Genomic DNA, 17,970 nt, shown 5'->3' with positions numbered 1-17,970 from the left:
GTACATCTATTTTGATCACAAGTATTATGTCCAAGAACCTGCCTTCTAACAGAGTATTTCAGGATGTTCCCTTTATGATACACATTTAGAAATGAAGAATTAGCAAAGAACAATAGCCATGCTCAAACTTGAAAAAATGTAATGCTCAAATGAGCTCAGGAGTGTGGTAGCATGTTTGTATTTAAAATCAGTAATATATAATAGTCACTTACGTAAGAGCCACCACCAATATTAAATAATACTTTCAAAGCAGTTTTCATTGAAAGCTGTGTGACTTGATTATTTGAGCAGTTAAAAAAAATTTTCCTTAAAATTCACTGAAGGTAACTTTCTGAGCCAATAACAGAAAAAGGGAGTAGAATACCTTATGTTAGATAATGCTATTAGCTATCTCAATCCTTATGTGCAGTATAAATCTCTGTTCAGTTTTAAAACCTGACATAGTAAAACACAGGCAAAAATATCTTAACTATAAAATTGCAAGAGTGAGTTTAATGACTGAGGCAAATCTTAATTGCTGAGATCCTGTTTTGTGGGATTTTGTTTGTTTTGTTGGGTGGGGTTTTTTTGTTTGTTTGGGAGGGGTTTTTTGTCTTTTTTTTTGTTGGGGTTTTTTGTTTTGTTTTGTTTTATTTTTGTTGGGGGGTTTTTTGTTTTTTTTTGGTTTTTTTGGGGGGGTTTTTTGTTTGGTTTTTTTTTTTTTTTTAGTACCAAGCCCTTTCATTGGCATCATTTCACCAAGTTTTTAGGAGGAGGGGGAGAAGGACAGAGAGATGTAGAGACTGTGTGAAGTTTCTTCTAATGCATAATGTATTTAAACACTGTACTTTCTGGATTGATGCCACTAACCAGCTCAGAAATTATTCCTGTTTCCTCCTTACAGACTTGCAGTAAGGAGTCAGAGATGACCATGTCTACAGTCATTCCTAGCTGGTGTCAGAACATGACAATTCTGTTGTTCTGGGTCAGTGGTGAATAACTCACTCAAATGGTGCAAAGTCAGCCAGTTCTTAATTTTTTATCTCCTCAAGAGTGCATTCAGTGACTTTATCACTGAGAAGAATGACTCCCCTGCCTAGTGTGATCAAGATCTGGAAATTTGTTGCATCAGCACATTTAGCCTGGACTGCTACTTGATTGGTGGGGCTTATATTTGATCTTATGGCAGACAGGTCAGCTCGCTGACTGGCTAGGTGAACCTGGGTCCAGAGGGAAACTCCATTTTACCCATCTGAACCTGAAGGAAGGGAAGTCTCATAACTTGCCAGGCTTTTCATTTGGGTCCCTGCATGTAGGCAACACTGACTCCTTTGAAGTAGGGAGTGGGGTGATGTAAGCTCTCTGGAGACCAACTTGTGAGGCTCTTCCCCAAAAAGAGCTCGGGAACGCAAGTTCTAGAAAGATTTTGTAGGCACTTCATATTTGTGTTTTGTAATATTTTCTGTAAAAGTGAAAGATCTGAAATGAAATTACTGGTTATGAGAAAAAAGACAATGCATCAGGTGTCAGAGTGGGTGTCTGTGCTTTTGAGTTTTGTGCTGTGACCTTTTAAAAAAATAGAGTTACAACAATTTAGTACCCTGCGGTTTTGCTATTCTTATGCCTCCTTATTTTCTAAATCCACTTCATTGAAACTTTTGTCAAAAGCTTTTTCCCTGGTTTCTACAGAATTATGTGTATGTCAATACTTTCAATCTCTTAAAGCGGCCCAAAGCATTTTATGGAACAATTTGGCTGCAGAGAGAGGTGGCCATAGCCATTCCTTCTTTTTTGCTTGTTTTTTAATCATATTAGCCTGAAAAAAATAAGTAAAATTATAGAATGGAAAAAAAAATTAATTGCTTATCTGCCTTTCTGATATCATAAAGATATCTGTCAAGGGCTAACTATGAGTTTTAGCTCCCTCATGCTTGCTCTTTTTGTCCAGCTACTGAACTTCAAAGAAAAGAAACATTTCAGGCCTTTCCAGTAACCCCTTTTAGGCATCCAATATGTACAGCACATAAGTTGTAGATGGTTTACAGTTTATGTTTACGAGGCTTCTTGGAAGAAAATACTTCAGGAAAAAAGAATTCAGGAAAAACGGTACCCCAAAAATAAATACAGGCATGTCCAAAGCACACAGTTGTCATCTGGAGAATGATTCACCAGTGGGAGCAAGACTTGACTGAGTCCTTCGATTTGAGCGCCAAGTACCATGTCACTTATAAAGAGTATTAGCTGTGTTTCCAAATACATAGCACCCTATATTTAAAGTACGGGCTTTAAGTTAAACCTACAAGAGCAGACTGTCAGTGTTCCCACGTAACCCTTCGCATTCTGGCGTTTTCCAGACTGCCAGCCAAATGAACACTTTAGGAGGAGGTGCATATATATGTCCGCAGCACCCAGCGGGTTAATCCACCCTACTGTGCATAGGTGTTGGAGCTCTTATGGTATGTAAGACTTGCCAAGTTTGGAGTTGTTTTGTACTTTTAAATTTTTTTATGAACTATGCATTCACAGTAAGCATCTCTTCTTACGTTGTTCAAGAGTTTGTGAATGCATATCAAGACAGTACTTTCATTTGTTCTATGTAAAACACACATTTGTATACATTTTATCACCAGAAAAGGTTTTTATGGTTCATTTTGAGACCTTTCTACTAAAACATCTTTTTTTTTTTAAACATTTAGCCATCCTCCATTTTTTTTTATACATATTAAAATAGACAAATGTGCATTTTGGACTTGTGGCCTAACAAGTGTCCTTTTCAGTAATTGAAGCTTTTAACTTAGTATCTCTCAGGAATAACTGTCTGTTACACTTCTAGTCCTTTTTTTTCTAATTGAAAAAATCTTATCCATGTGTACCCATATGCAAGATTTCAGCAAGTGCTTTCTTACTAACTACACAGCCCTGAAAAAAGAGGTTTCTAATGGGGTACTGTGGACAGTACATAGACTCTTGCTGTACTACTGGGCATAATTTTAGGGGCTGTCTCCTGAGCAAGCAGTTGTGACAAACAGCATAGGATCTAAGGGGAACTGCAAGACATTAAAATATCTCCAAGTTTATAACTACTTGTAACAGCTCTAAGGAAAATTGAGATGCTATGATTGCTATTTTCCTTTTAAAAACCAGTCATTTTTACTCTTAAAGAAACTACGTTAATGATTTAATGAAGAATGGTGCAGGATGTTAGTCATCATCTACTTTTAAGTTCTCACATTCTGCTATATATAAACAACTGCAAAATAGTAAAGGTTAAATATTGGTGAAGTACAACTGAACTTAATTACTTCAACTGCAGGTAGAATTTTAATTAACTTAGCTATTTTGCCCACATTTGATATTATTCAAACCACAAAAGTAACAGCATAACAAATAAAAAAAAGCTACTTAGAAAAAAATATAGCTTTTTAATGTATGCTTACTTTTATACAGTTGATTGTGAAAATGAAAAACATTATCCCAGAACTAAAAAAGGAAAATAGTCTCTTAAAGGAGATGTGCTTTCAGCAAAAGAAAAATATTTTTTTTGTCTCCCGATTTCTTTAATGACTTGTTATTGTTGCCTCAGCTGTAGCCAGTCTGCAGCTGGTATTCTTAACAGAATTACTATGAGAATGCCAAAAATACTTCTCTAAAAATATATTAAAAAAAGATTTTAAAAGAATGCCACTAAAACTGCAGCACAAGGACACTTCGTGTGACAGTGTTTAGTAGAATGAAAAATTTAAACAGAATAACAGCTATTTACATTCACACTGTAAAGTAATTACTGAAGCATATAGAATACTTTAACCTATTTTAATAATATTTTACTTCAGCCTAGATACCAAAAACTGGGAGTACTTACCAACTTGTACTAAGGTGGAGAGGGTGGGAATTGAAGTTAAAACCAGAAAAAAAAAGTCTATTGAACACTTTCCTGGTGAGGTACAATGTGAGTTTCACTTTTAAACAGAAGAGCATCATAAATCAGCATAAACCACATGTTTTAATGAGTGTATCTCCTCTGGAATTGTGCAGTGCTTGCAATTTTCTGTGACCAAGACATGGATCTGGTCTTAGACTTCTTACTCAGGCAAAACTGCCACTGACATTAATGATAATTTTGCTTGAATAGAACAAAGTGCTTGATGGGAGTTGTGCCAGCATGAGGGGTGCGAGATTAGGATAAACGTGCAAAAAAGTACAACTTCAAATGGCTGTACCTTTGACTTCTACAGCTAGCATTTCCTCCAACTACAAGGATCTTAATTATAACATTTTCTGGTTCAAAGATTAACATTTAGCATTCTGGGAAAGACTTTCTGGACTTTAGTAACCTGATCAGCACGGTCTCCTTTTGGTGTCTGCCTCTTTCTGGTTCTTTGTATTGCAGGGGAGATGATAGTATCTGGCACATTCCTCGGATGTCTTGAAGATAGCAGCCTTCTGTGTTTGGGGCTGAAAGATTGTGAACTCTGTGTTAGCAGAAATGCCACACAGGGGAGGTGAATAGAACATTAAAAAAGCTTTAGCTTTAGGTACTGCAGCGCAAGCAGAGTTGAATTTGAGAGCTGGGACTTAAGTGGACATTTGTCCCTGCTTTCTTCCTTAATAAAATCTGAGTGTTAACTGTGGGTAAGGGCATTTGAGAGATCACTAAAAATGAATCATTGAGTGCCCAGAAGAGCTTTATTATGATATACTACAGAGAACTTTCGAATATACCTAGTACTTTTTAAGTGGTTATCAGACACATGTAGGAGTTACTATTATGGAAGTGAATTATTTTGTCCTTCGCTGCAGAAGCAAAATAATTTGCCAAATTAAAATGTCAAAATAAAACTCATCAAAAACTGGATCTCTGTGGTCCTTTGTGGCCCTGTGCTCCCATCCAATTTTCTTTTGCCCCATGAAAAGCTATTGAGCAAAAAAATCACTAGCACCAACCACCAATGGTTGTTGTGTTTGTGTATGTGTAGTCCATTTTGAAAATGCCTGACACAATACTAAATCTGGGGGGAAAAAAATCTCAGTGCAGAAATCCTGACTGGCCAAATTGATTTTTAAAAATTACAAAATTAAAAAAAAATTCCCAAACTGATATCGGGTTCCAGTACTGAATTCTTGTAGGAAGAGGCAAGGGAGGTTGCTTAGTTCAGTCTGTTTGCCCCAGAAGCAATAAGATAGAAGGAATTATTCTGCTCCCGAAGTTCTGCCTAAGTGTTGCCACTGCCCAGTTAACCAGTGTGAAAATACCATGGAAAATAAATTATTAAACTATACTGTTATTACTAACTTGCCAGTTCCAGAGAAACAAATGCAGCCACATTTACATATGTGTCCATCTGTCTGTTTTTACACTTTATGTCTTCAACCAGTGGGTGAAATTGTTTTAATCCAAGCTGCAGTCTAATTTTTTTTTTAATTTGTTTTTTCCCCCTGCTGATATTTTTCTCTGTGTGTATGTTATTTGTAGATGGACATGCATATTCTTGACAGTAGCTAGTTCTTAATTGTCCCTTTAAGTAATCTATTCTCTCTGGCCATGGTAGTTTTAACTGGAGTATGCAGCAGAGTTCTCCATGGATAATTTTCGTTAGTTAGCAGATTGTTACCATCTCAGTATTGCTGAAATCCCTAATCTCAGGTCAGCGTGAAGCTGCAGTGGTTACAATCCTGTTGCCTGATGCAGTGTGAATGGAAGTGCTTTCTGTCAGAAACATGTGGTCTCTTCAGTGGAGAGCCTGCGTAAATCCTGTGTAAATAGAGGGAGGCTAACAAAGGATGAGCCCCTGCAGCTCAGAGCATTTGGAGCCATTTGGGGGCTGAATTTGCTAAATGCTGCTTATACCGCCTGAAAAGTTGAAGAGAAAGGAGCATAAAATCCCTTCTTTTTTCTCTTTCTGCTCCTACCCTGGGGGGAGGGTGTTAAGGGCCAGGGAAGCCTGAGGTAAGCCTATGAAGACTGTTTTTTCAGTGCTCTTTTGAGTGTGAAAAAGGTGGCATGGGTCACTGTCCCCTCTTTAATGTCGGAAAACCCACACAGTTAGTAAATGTTGCATGTAAACTAAAGCATTTCATCCCTTCTCCTGCACTCCACGGCAGTGGGCCATGAACTAGTCACTTGAAAATCGCAGAAAAATTTCACTTCAACATGTCTGGACAGTTTAGCACAGCAGGAACGTAAGAGAGATCAGTAATTAGCAGGTTGCTTTACTGCTGTTCCTCTTGTCTGCATTGGAACACTTTTTTCACCTGATGTGATAAAATGTTGGATTGCAATGAACGAACTATGAACTTCCTGGCTGTATAAGAGCTTAACATTTAAACTGTGGTTTATCAATTTTCTCTTATATAAGCTGCAAAAATACATTTTTTGACATTTGACAGAATTTCTAAGATTTCTCGATTCCCTTTACAAATAAACATGAAATCTAAACACAGACAATAAAAGGACACAAAAAAGCCAGTCTTTTTTCTTATTTTTGGACAGAAAAATAATAAAAAAGGAAATGTGAAACTTAACAGTTCTGAAAATAATTTTGAAAGATTTAGATCACTGATTTTATAGCATGCATGGCTATAATAAGAGCTGAAATGTCATTCCTACTTTGAATAAATAATAAAACGTTTGTGAATTCCTTTTTGCAAATAAGATATGTTAGTGACTCTAGACAGGTGCCTATCCAGAAACAGAAAATAAACAGTTTTCATTCTGTCTCTTGTAAATACACTTTATGTACAAGATACCATGCAAGTCCTTAAGCCTTTAACACTTATTGCCAGATGGCAATAGGGACTTGCTCCTGAATGACAAACTATGCTGAGTTGTAATTAGATTACGTAAAATAGCTTTGTATGTGGGGTCTGATAGCATCTTAAGTTTTCTTCCTATTTGAATTTGTAATAATTACTAATTCATACATGTGTGAAATTCATACATGTCATCTTTACATTATCGGCCCAGTGGAATTGCTGGGTTTTATTCTGGAAAGCAAAAGAGCAGCAAGAGAGAGGGTCAGGTCTTTGTCTCCTTCCTGCTTCTAGAAGGGCAACAGGACACCAGCCTCTGTAGGAAGAGAGATGGTAGTGGTATATGTCTGAAGTTTTCTCCTGTTCTGTCTGGTGCACCAGTGTCCAACCTTTCTTTCTGTCTAAGATGCTCTCTGAAACATAGAACAGGGAACCATGAAACATATCTCTGGTGTCCCAGAGACACCAGGGCAGAGAATGCAGTGGTCGGATTACAGCAGCTCACTTGAGGACACTCCACTCCAAGAAGAAGTGACCATGCAGGTCAGCACAGGCTCAGTGTGCCTGTCAGGTCCCTGAACAGCTTCTGATGGCTCCTTTCCTCCTGGATAAAGTAATTCAGCAAAACCAGCGCAGGTACTGGCAGAGCACTGCCAATGATGGCACACCTCTAAGCTGGGTTGCCCACCTGAACTGTTTGTGATTTTCCAAGTCCCATACTTGCCAGTCATAACCTATCTTAACTTAGTTTCCCTAGTCAAGAAATGCAGGAGATAAGTATGGCTCCTGTGGTGAGGAGACTTGTCAACTTCCTGGAACAGGGATCATTAAGAAGAAGAGAAAGAAAAAAACAATCCATAGCCAGAACTTCATTCAAAGATCTGTGATCTACTGGAGCTGTAAGGCTAAAAGCCTGATAATTGTAACAGGATGGAATGAAGATAAGGATTCTCCTGAAGGGTCTTTGATTCTGGAGCTGACATTCCCTCTCTGTTAGTCGTCCCTTAAGTACAGACTATCTTATCTTCAAAAACATCTTCAGACACTTCTCTCCAGCTTTTTGAGAGTGATAATTAACCAGATTTTTAAGATTTTTCTCTGGTGGTGATATGGATTGTATTACTAAGCTGAATGTCCTTATTAATAATGGTTTACAATATTTATGTGTCTAGATGAACACGTAAGTGCAAATAAATAATTACAAGTTATGAATATAGGCTGCATGCAGATTTTTCTCTTTGTTTTGTGTTTTGCATTTAAATCTACATATTCCACTCCATCAAAATATTAGTCTGGAATATTAGAGTAGTTTACTTAAGATCAGCATTGTGCACTGCAGCTTTTTTTTTCAGAATCCTTTAACGTGCTTTTCATATTGCATCCACTATTTTTAGAAAAATGGCAAAGTGTCTTGCCTTCCCCCGAGTTTAGATACTCCTGCTGTTCTCTCTTTTCCTTTAATGTGACAAACCTTAAAGCTGTAAGGGACCTCTGATGGTGAAGAAACTCAAAAACTGGGTTCTGAAATGTACTTTTCCAGAAATCACGTTTTTAACTGCTCTACTTGCTATGATGGTAACAGAAACTATTTCTAGAATTTGAATCTGGACTGTTACCAGGCTGATGTGCTTTGGCCTGACTGGGTCATCCTTTTCAGTTACCATTTTGATAGATTGGGGATTTGTTATTCATCCTGTTCACAAGTGGTAAAAGGACAAGATGGGCAACTTCTAAACTTGCTTCATCTGTTGCTGGGTTTTTACCCTGTGAAGAACACAAGGAGTAGGGTTGAGATATGACTGATGGTGTGGGAGACTAACAAAGAAAAATTCATTGGTACAATAACGTTGGACAGGCTTTGCGTAGGACTGGTCTCTGTTTCTCAGAGTCCTTGACTATGTCATCACTGGACTTGCAAGCTTATCTGTCCAAGAAATCAGCTTGCAGCAAACTGGAATTATGGTGCAATGGAAACCCTGCAATGACTGCTTATTTGATATTTTTTTAAAGAAGAGATATTCTCCTTTGCTTTCAGTGCAAAGGAATTCAGCTTGTGAAAGGAAACCCTCTGTACATACAAAGGGTGCCTGAACACAGAGCCAGTGTGGAAGCCCAACTTCCCACTACGTGAAGAAGACTTGTATCTTCAGTGTCCTTAACAAACTCTTCCCCTAGAAGAGAAGGTCTTTAAGGAACCCCAGGTGGGTCCCTTCACAAGGTTTCTTGTAAACGCTTTCCATCTTTTATAGGGGTTATTGAGACTATTACATAGCATTGCTATAATCTTAAACAAGCTGGGTAAAATGCTTAATTCTCTACTGGTTGGAATCATGCCTAGTCATTGACACCTCCACAAAGAGAGTGCCACTTAAGAATTCTCCACTTTCCTGCAACACTGATAGGGTTTTGCAGTCATGTGTATTCTTTGCACATGAATAAATGAGTGAACAGTATGAAAAACAGGAGAAAATCACCCTTAATTTTTTTGGTTCTGTGTGAAAGAAAGAGACGGTGGACCAAAATCCAAACCTTAATTTCTTCTCTGGAAAATTTGGATAACTATGCTTGAATAATTGCCATTTCCATAGAAATTAGGATTTGACTCTACTCTTCTTACAAATTACCATCTAAACCAGGATAAGAATGGTTCACATAAGCAGAATCTCTTGTAATGATGATTTAAATTATTTAAAATTTTATTCCTTCGTACAGTAGTGAAAAATATAGTTAATACAGTCTGCCATAAAGTGACTTTCATATCTGTTCATTTTATTTAGCTTTTGATATTTTACTTTTCTTCATTTAAAGTACCTGACATTTATTTGGATAAAGCAAGCTAGGACCAGAAGTAAATAATTACATCATGGTAAAGACACTTATGGGCTTTTTCTGTGATTTCTTCTAACTAGAAATTGCATCCACTAAAATGAGTGGTTGTAGTCCTATTAAAGGTAGGACAATACAGATTAACAGGTCTGTCATACACCAGGAGGAACAAATCTTGCTGTATTTTTCTTCTGATATCATTTGGAGTTATAATATTTGAATTTTCTTTTGTGAGGTTATTAGGCAAGCACCAACTCTTATGATTTCAACTGCTGATGAGGATGGCAAGGCAATGAGAGCTTTAGTTGAACTTTTCTTTCTTGGGCTGCTATTAGCTTTTTTAAACCCCAGGGTATTAATAACCTCATCAAAAAGTCTAAACACTGATATAGCGTGTGGGAGAGTCCTGCTGAAGATGCTTACAAATAGGAGAGTATATGCAGACAGACAGGAATTTGTCCATAGAGAGGGTGAACTGGTGTTTCTGTGGTTTGAAAGAATGGTGCAGAGCAGAAGTTTTACAGCTCCACACATCCTGTGCATACACACATTACTTTTACATAAAGAGACAAAGATATCTTTATCCGCACGACAGATAGACAAACAGACTGACTGACTTCAAACTTGCACTTTCAGTAGAGATTTTTTCCCCCCATCTCCGGGTACTGCTTTTCAAAATTGCCTGAGGCTACAGTACAGCACCTCAGATCCCCAAGGCCCATTGCCTGGCTCCTAATAGCCACTCTCCATCTGTGTCACATGAACAGCTGATGAGATAGCTCCAGTGTCTGTATTTTGGAGAGCATATCCACCCAGGTTAAAATGCTGGGGTTGCCAAGGAGCAGTCAGAAGCCATTAGTGTTTGTGAGAATTTGCCTTGCAGCAGTTCCTTGGCATAGTGGAAAGAGTGTGTGCGTGTGTGTGTGCGCGCGCACACGTGTCTGTGAGAGAGGGGTAGGGTGGAATACGTGGGGGGGAAGAAAGCAGCAGAAAGGAGTGCTTTCTAAATAACTGATATATTACAAAAGCAAACAGTTGGTTACAGTCTTCAGAGCTTCCATAATCTCTTCAACTGGTTTACTGTGATTTGGCTCTCCTTTCTCTATCGTTAATAGAAGAAAGAAAGAAAAAAAAGCATGAGAAACAGAGCAGCGACTTCAGGGTCTTGCTCTGGTGTTTGGGCAGATGGAAAGGAGCTGCTCTGCCTTGGGGCAGGGTGGTTGTAATGAAGTGGCCTGTCAGTCTGTAAATAGTGAGGGTCATCTCTTCCATGTGATGGAGGGTATCACATTGCAGTGAAAATGGAAATGTCAATAAAATTAATCTGCCAGCTCTTTGCTGTGGCTTTTCTGTCTCTCCAGTCCAAAAGGGTCGGTTTTTCAGAGGGGACGTGGTACAAGAAGGGTGATCTGGCATGGGAGGGAAGATGGAGCTGAAATGCAAGTTTTGAAGCAAATGGACTGTATGTAGCAGCAATGTATTTCGTTTAGTAGCACTACAGATCTAGACGAGGCTATAGGAATTAGCTCATGAATCTATAGCATTCCTCAGGAAGCTATGGAGCGTCTAGCTCAGGCTACATTGAGCACAGAGTTTATTGTTTTAGGCTTTCTTGGACAAGGTTTTTACTTAGCATGGGATTTATGGCATTTACTGCTAATGAATGTCTATTCTTAAATTACAAAAACCACCGTCTCAGCACAATTCCCAGATGTCCTTCCAGGACCTCGGCTTCTTAAACACCAGCAGGGAGCATAAACTCTCCACTTCTCTGTTTTCCTCTTTCGTGTGGCTCCGGGCTAATGATGTGTAAGGAAAACACAGCAATCTATAAAGTCTCAGTGCTGTCCCAGTATTCTTCATTTATTTTGCATTTGATTATGCCACAAGTCGGATCTTGTTTCTTTCCTTTTTTTAAAGTTATTAGTTCAAATATTAATGTAGGAATATGGCATATATTGCTGCTCTTGATTGATGCCTTCCCAAAAACAGGAAGACGTGCTCGTATGAATTTTAAGAAAGTAGGGGTCCTGCAATGCCTTGCCAGAAGAGTTTTTCAGATACATAATTTAGATGCCCTCCAGGCAGGCTTTCAAGGCATTTTTGCTGGAGGGCAAGAAAAAATAACTATGACTGTTAAAAGTAAATGATTTTTGCTAATGCACAATTAATGCCAGGGAAAAGCACAGAAGAGAAGGATGTTGATGGAAAGTTCTGATTAAGTGAGAGCTCTACCTTGATGTGCATCTTTTTTTTTTAATGATAATAATCACTGATGCAGAGATGTAGAAGTTTTCATGTCATGCAAATGCTGTATGCAGGGTCACACTAGGTGTACGTGTTTGTGAGTGCGTGTGTACGTGTGCTGGGAGGTGATGGTTACTGGGAGGGGCTCATCTGACAGTGTGTTATGTGCACTGAACGGTGACATGGTTACTGCCACCTCTGCAGAGGGCCTCGAATATATAGACTACAGAACATTTAACTTGATTACTTATACGTACGTATTCAGAATGGTTGTAGGGATGCATTTACAGTAAATGGGTTTTTTGTGGCAGGTTTTCCCACATTGAATCCCATAATTGAAAAAGAGCTACTGCACTATGTCAAGCACACAATTATAATTGAATTAATGATATATGCATGTGTGAAACACAAAATTAGTATTTGGAGAGACACTGTTTTCTAATTTTTACATATTTGCATCGGCATTCTTATATAATGAGAAACAGTATGTGCCTGATCTAACAAATAAAAACCCCCCAAAATGTCGTAGTGTCTTGGCAATTAATGATATTTTTGGCTTCTGTATTTGGTTCATTAAACATCTCCTCCTTCCTGTTTTTCTCTTTGTTGTAGGTGATGGTTTAGACAACAGTGTAGCCTCACCTGGTACAGGAGATGATGATGACCCAGACAAGGACAAAAAGCGTCAGAAGAAAAGAGGCATTTTCCCCAAAGTAGCAACAAATATCATGAGAGCGTGGCTTTTCCAGCATCTCACAGTAAGTGGTGACCAAAACAAAAATAAATTTCTGTTCATGTGCCTAGTGAGATTTATTCATCATTATTAGAAATCAATTATACCCATAATTTTTTGGTCATTACTAGGTCTCAGCTTTGTTACTTTTTTTTATTAGATATTTTTTTCCTTATGTCTTGGAATCATGATAAATCTTAAAGAAATCTATCTATCTATCTATCTATCTATCTATCTATCTATCTATCTCTATATATGTGTGTATATATATATCTATAGAAAGAAAAAGAGAGAGTACAACGCCTTAGCGTAGAACACCACCTATATACAAAGTAACCATTTTTGGCTTTGAATTATTCAAAATCCTCCTACGGACAGCAAAAGGGGGATTCTTACTTTAACACATACAAAGCTCTGCCTTCCAGATTCTTTATTGCTGGCCTCTGTTTACACAAACTTTGTATGTATGTGGTGAAAGAGAGAGCCCTGGTCTGTGTGCGTGTGCTGACATACACTGTGGATGTTAGAGAAGTTAAAGCAGCAGCTTGCAATCTTGTCATTGTCACTTTTCTGTGAGGAAATAAAGAAGGCTTACAGATTCCCTAATTTTTCAGTTTTGCAACAGAGAGAATAAGTGCCTTTTTTGCTTCTCTTCAAGTCCATAAATATTAAAACTCAGCCATATTCACATTTGGGGGGAGAGAGATTAGATAAGTGAAATAGCAGTGCTTTCCTTGGGCTTTATTTGTCTGCTTGCTATTGGTTTTGTGTTGGTGTTCTGTTGACTATTATAACTTCACTTAGGCATCAAAGCACAGTTCCACAGAAAACCTAGTAAACCTAGTTTACTTCATGTGGGAAATGATGGAAACTGGTAAAATTATCACTTTTCTTCTTTCTCGCACTTTGAAATTGTTTCTTACTTGATAAGGCTTGAAATGCTAACTGTTATTAACTGCCTCTTCTTCTATCAAAGTTTTATAAATTTCCATGGTTTTATAAATTCCTGCTGTTGGTTACAGTGTAATGATTCCGGGACCCGATTTATTTATGATAGAGACTATCGAACTGCTCTGCCAGCAGCACAGCTAAAGGGGGGAGCGATAGATTCACATTTCTAAACCATCATTTTGATGTAAGGACATTAGTAGCAAACTAAGGTGCATTGATCTGGCCTGTGGGGTCAGGATTAGCTGGAATAGCCAGTGTCTCTGCTGGAGTAGTGGTTATTCCTGCCTCTCAGCTATGGCCATTTCAAAGGTCAGGTGCCCTGTACCCACTTGGCTCAGAGGAATTAGACAGAACATGAGTCTCTGGGCTGATTACTTAACCAAAGACAAAATAATGAGTCCTAAGCAAATACTGACTAATTGAAAGGGCTGTAAATCCATTACATATTGGTCAGGGATAATCAGGAGTATTTAATCACTTTTATCTATTCAGGAGCACTGAAGCTGCAACAGCAAAGCCCTGAACCTTGCCATGTGCTTATTATTCTCATCATTATCAAAATTACTTCACAGCTGTTCTTTGCTACATCACCTCAGCTGGAGATTTACTAACCTGTAAAATGTTTTTAATTTGGAAGTCGAGTAAGTGCGAGTGGAGGGTTTTTCATGTAGCTGTAGGGTATCTTTAGATGAGTAGTACAGGCAGACAGCAAAAAGCAGGACCACAAATAAACAAGTCTGGTTTGTAGACACCTCCATGTTAACTCCATTTCCTCCTATGAAATTTGTGATATCTATTTTTTTTCCTTTCTGCCTTTCTTTCTCATGTGCTCCTTGAAAGCATTTGACACTTGCTTATTAAACAGTCAACTGCCTCTTGCTTCTCTTGAGGAAAGTCCTTCTGGCTTTTTGAAATCCCTTTTCCTTGTTTCCATACTCTCCCTCCTGACCCTCTCCATCCTGCATGAATTAAGGAAATTTGCCGTCACTTGTGAGGATGACCTCACAAAAATCAGATTAAATGAACACAAAAAAGCCCCAAACCTTTTACCATCCAGGCTTTAATGAGTTTGCAGGTGTTGAAAGATTTACTGCGCTGTAATTCTCAGACCTGCAAACTGATAATGGAGACCCCTGACCAGTGCAATGTAAATTCAGAAAGATTCTTGCCATAAACACATTCAGAGAAGGAAGAAAACTCCTTTCTTTTAAAGATCTCACACTTTTTCTCAAATTAGCTTGTCCATTCAAAATGTTACTCTGGCTGAGCCAGAACGGGGGAATCTGTGATGCACAATTTTATTGTTTCAAGTAAATATCTTTACAATGACAGTCCATGATTCAATGTACATTCCTTCATTACTACTCTAACCTTATTTCAAATTGGTTTGTTCCTCTTTTGTGCTGTATGACCTGTTCTTGTATTACAATAATCCCCCGATGTACCCTTTTTTCTTTCTCTCACTCTCTTTTTTTTTTTTTTAAAGAAACTAATTGAATTATCTCATTATTTTAATTTGTTAAGCAAATGTATTTTATGTCTCAGGATGTGTTCTTAAAGAAGGAGCTGCTTAGGCTTTGCCCCCTGAATGGGCCATTGGTACATTTTGACATTCATGCATTCATTAAGGAGAGGAACATAAAAGAGCTCTGGTTGTATTTTTTTTTTTTCAAACACCCAACCAGCATGGAGCAACTTTTCCATAAGCCACAGGGGTCTCTCTACATATGTTCTCAACTGCAATCCATTGTCACCTATTCTGAATACCTCAAAAGGACAAATAAAAAACTAAAGGCCAACTGTAGCAATTGTTAGCTGTTAGTCTCAATATGACAAAAATCATTAACCTCTGATTTCCCTGGAAGGAGAGGCAGTGGCAGTCCATCTCTTCTGGCATGGATTAAATGTAGAAGTCCTTAGACTGTCAAATTCCAAGAGAGTAACTCAGATCTGCCTAATTGTATTTACTTATGATTTTAAATAAAATGCTATTTTTTTCCTTTATTCAATCAGTTTGCAAACTCCTAAAGCAGCCAATTTTAAAAATTGAATGGCCTAAGTGGCTTTTTTGAAGAGACAGGCACTTGAACTCTGATGTAGAATGAATGTGTCTGACAGGCTGTGTCTTTCAAAACAATTTCTAACCCCTATCACGGCTTCCATTTCGTAGTAACTTTAATTATATTTGAAAGAGGATACACATGCATGTTTTTATTGTTGGAAATCAAATGCAAAGAGTAGGAGCTTCTGTCATGTTCTCAATCACTTACTGAGCTCTGTCTTACATTTGGAATTACAACACTACCGGAAGATAAAAGATCTGAGGATGAATTGGTTGGAAATGTGTATGCTTTTTCTGGATAATATCCAGTGTTTAAGAAAGTAGAGGAAATCCTTGTCTGGTAGTATAATCTTTTCAATAGTACATAAAGATTACGACATCAGAAAGGTAAACCTGACATTAACACTGTTTTTAGTTGAGTTCAAAGGTGGTTAAAGAAAAGAAACAGCAAGAAATCTGACCCAAGCTGAGAGTTTATTCATGGCTTTGGAAGACTCCTTTTCCTCTATGCTAAGGAATTCTTAGTACACTCAATTAGCCTCTCAGACATCACTGCTTTCCTCCCTCAAGTGCTCCCCTATTTGCCCTGCAAAGAACATATTTGATCACTAAGTGAAAACAGGAAGTGCTCAAATGTATAGATACCTCCAGCTTACACCAGTGCTGAAATTAGGATTCCTTACCAGCAACCATAGAGCCGGTCCCCCTCCTCCCATGCCCTTTTGAAGGATGGAGGACCTTTAAAATATATATACATAATCAGAAGAGAGGAAAGTTATAAAGGAAGTAATTATACCACTCTTTGGTCTTGTACCTCTGCTAGTTCATCCATTTCTGCAGCAGTGTGGCAAAGATTACATTTTTGCTACATTCAACATTTTTTCACCTTCTTTTACCGAGCTGGTAAAACAGTGTCTCATTTATGCTTTGACACTTACCTGGAGTGATGTCCTTTGTTAAAATTATATTTTAGTTGGTTTTTTTATTTCATGTGTTTAAGAAGACATGTATCATATCTAATAGTACCAGATTTACCAATGGTAGCTTGCAAACTAAAGCTTTCTTACTGAAAGTGCCTAGTTCCCATCTGATAGTATTTGGGATGTGTCCCCTAAAGCCAGAGGAGTTGAGCTGGTTTTTCTGCTTTTTTTTTTTTTTTTTTTTTGGTAGCTGAAATTCTGTCTTCTAACTTTGAACAATGTCATTTTACCCTGATTTCCACAATTTTCTGGCTGAAGATCTGGCTCTTTACACAGTCTATTGTAGAGCATATCTTGGTGTTATCTGTTTCATCGTCAGGCTAGAGTAAGCTCTCCTGGAAGGTGGTTAAATGAACCAGCCACAGCTTTTGTACTTACCTAATTACTTACCTGAATTACTTTTCTTAACTTGTCATATTAGATGTCCAGATTGGATAATATAAATAGTCTCACTGAAACAGATTTTTTTTTCTGTATTTATGTGGGTGTATCTGAGAATAAAATGTGTATCTATCATATTTTGATGAATGGCTTATCAAGGCTTTTATACAGGGCACCAATTTTATTTATTCATTAGATTTTATTCTAGAGATTAATGTCATCAGCCAAAGCCAATCTTGGAGCAAGTGTTCAAGGAAGTTGAATCCAACCCACCTTCATAAATATCTCCTTCCATATTTTATTTTAGTAATACTACCTTAAAGAAAGGTTACAAATATAGCTGGCTACTGCACTCCACACTGAACAGCTTACTTTCACATCAAACTGTAGAAGAACAGCTTTACTCAGAGATGTGATCTGAGAGAAGCATTCTTCACATTGTTGGTTTTGCTCTACTTTAGAAAACCAAAACCAAACCTGAAAATACAACAGACCTCTGTCCAGTTAAAATGGCAAGAAGAAGGCTGGGAGACTCCAGATAATACAGGAATGTGCAGTCATTCTAGTGAATTTTAATGTGTGTGTTGGACTGCATTGTGACATGCTATACCCTCTGAGAGTACCCATAGGAGGTGGACAGTGTCCTCTGATTCTCCTGTAAAACTACCTGCACATGTCTTTGTGTGGCTGCCGTTTCCACCTCCGGGCACCATGGAGTCAGAGAGCTGGAGACTAAGCTGCAGTCTTATTCCAGGTCTGCTTTTAGGCTGTGTGCTGTTTTCAGCAAGGTAATAAGTTGCCTGCTGGTGTAGAACAGACCTCTTTGTACAAACACCACCCTGTTGGAAGCATGTCCTACAAAATAATATTGTGCTCATTTTTCAGCTGGAAAAACTTTTGTGAGGAGAGGTTAAATGATTTCACCCCACAGTGCTAAAGGAAAATCAGTGCCTGAATGCTAAACTCCCATGACCTGCGGTCTTGTGGTCCTCAGGAGAACAGAGTTGTGCTTCTTTGTACCCCAGAATTGTTCTGGTGTCTCCTCAGAAGGGCTGGTGGTG

At 38.1% G+C, this 17,970-nt stretch overlaps 1 protein-coding gene across 10 annotated transcripts in view; it reads left to right on the top strand.

Annotated features, from left to right (window-relative positions):
* Nucleotides 1–17,970, top strand: part of MEIS2 (Meis homeobox 2) — a 173,186-nt gene that overhangs the window by 40,263 nt on the left and 114,953 nt on the right. For 5 of the 10 annotated variants that reach the window (XM_039705354.1, XM_039705351.1, XM_039705349.1 and 2 more), the window contains exons 8-9: nucleotides 2,334–2,435; nucleotides 12,415–12,560. In XM_039705354.1, coding sequence (XP_039561288.1) covers nucleotides 2,334–2,435; nucleotides 12,415–12,560 — 248 coding nt within the window. The remainder of the gene's footprint in view (nucleotides 1–2,333; nucleotides 2,436–12,414; nucleotides 12,561–17,970) is intronic. The other 5 variants (XM_039705357.1, XM_039705355.1, XM_039705352.1 and 2 more) reach the window with 1 other exon arrangement.

The sequence above is a fragment of the Passer montanus genome, unplaced genomic scaffold, assembly GCF_014805655.1.
Source record: "Passer montanus isolate IOZ18808 unplaced genomic scaffold, ASM1480565v1 scaffold18, whole genome shotgun sequence".
NCBI lineage: Eukaryota > Metazoa > Chordata > Aves > Passeriformes > Passeridae > Passer > Passer montanus.
The sequence above is the reverse complement of the archived record's forward strand: the minus strand, read 5'-3'. Positions and strand labels throughout refer to the sequence as shown.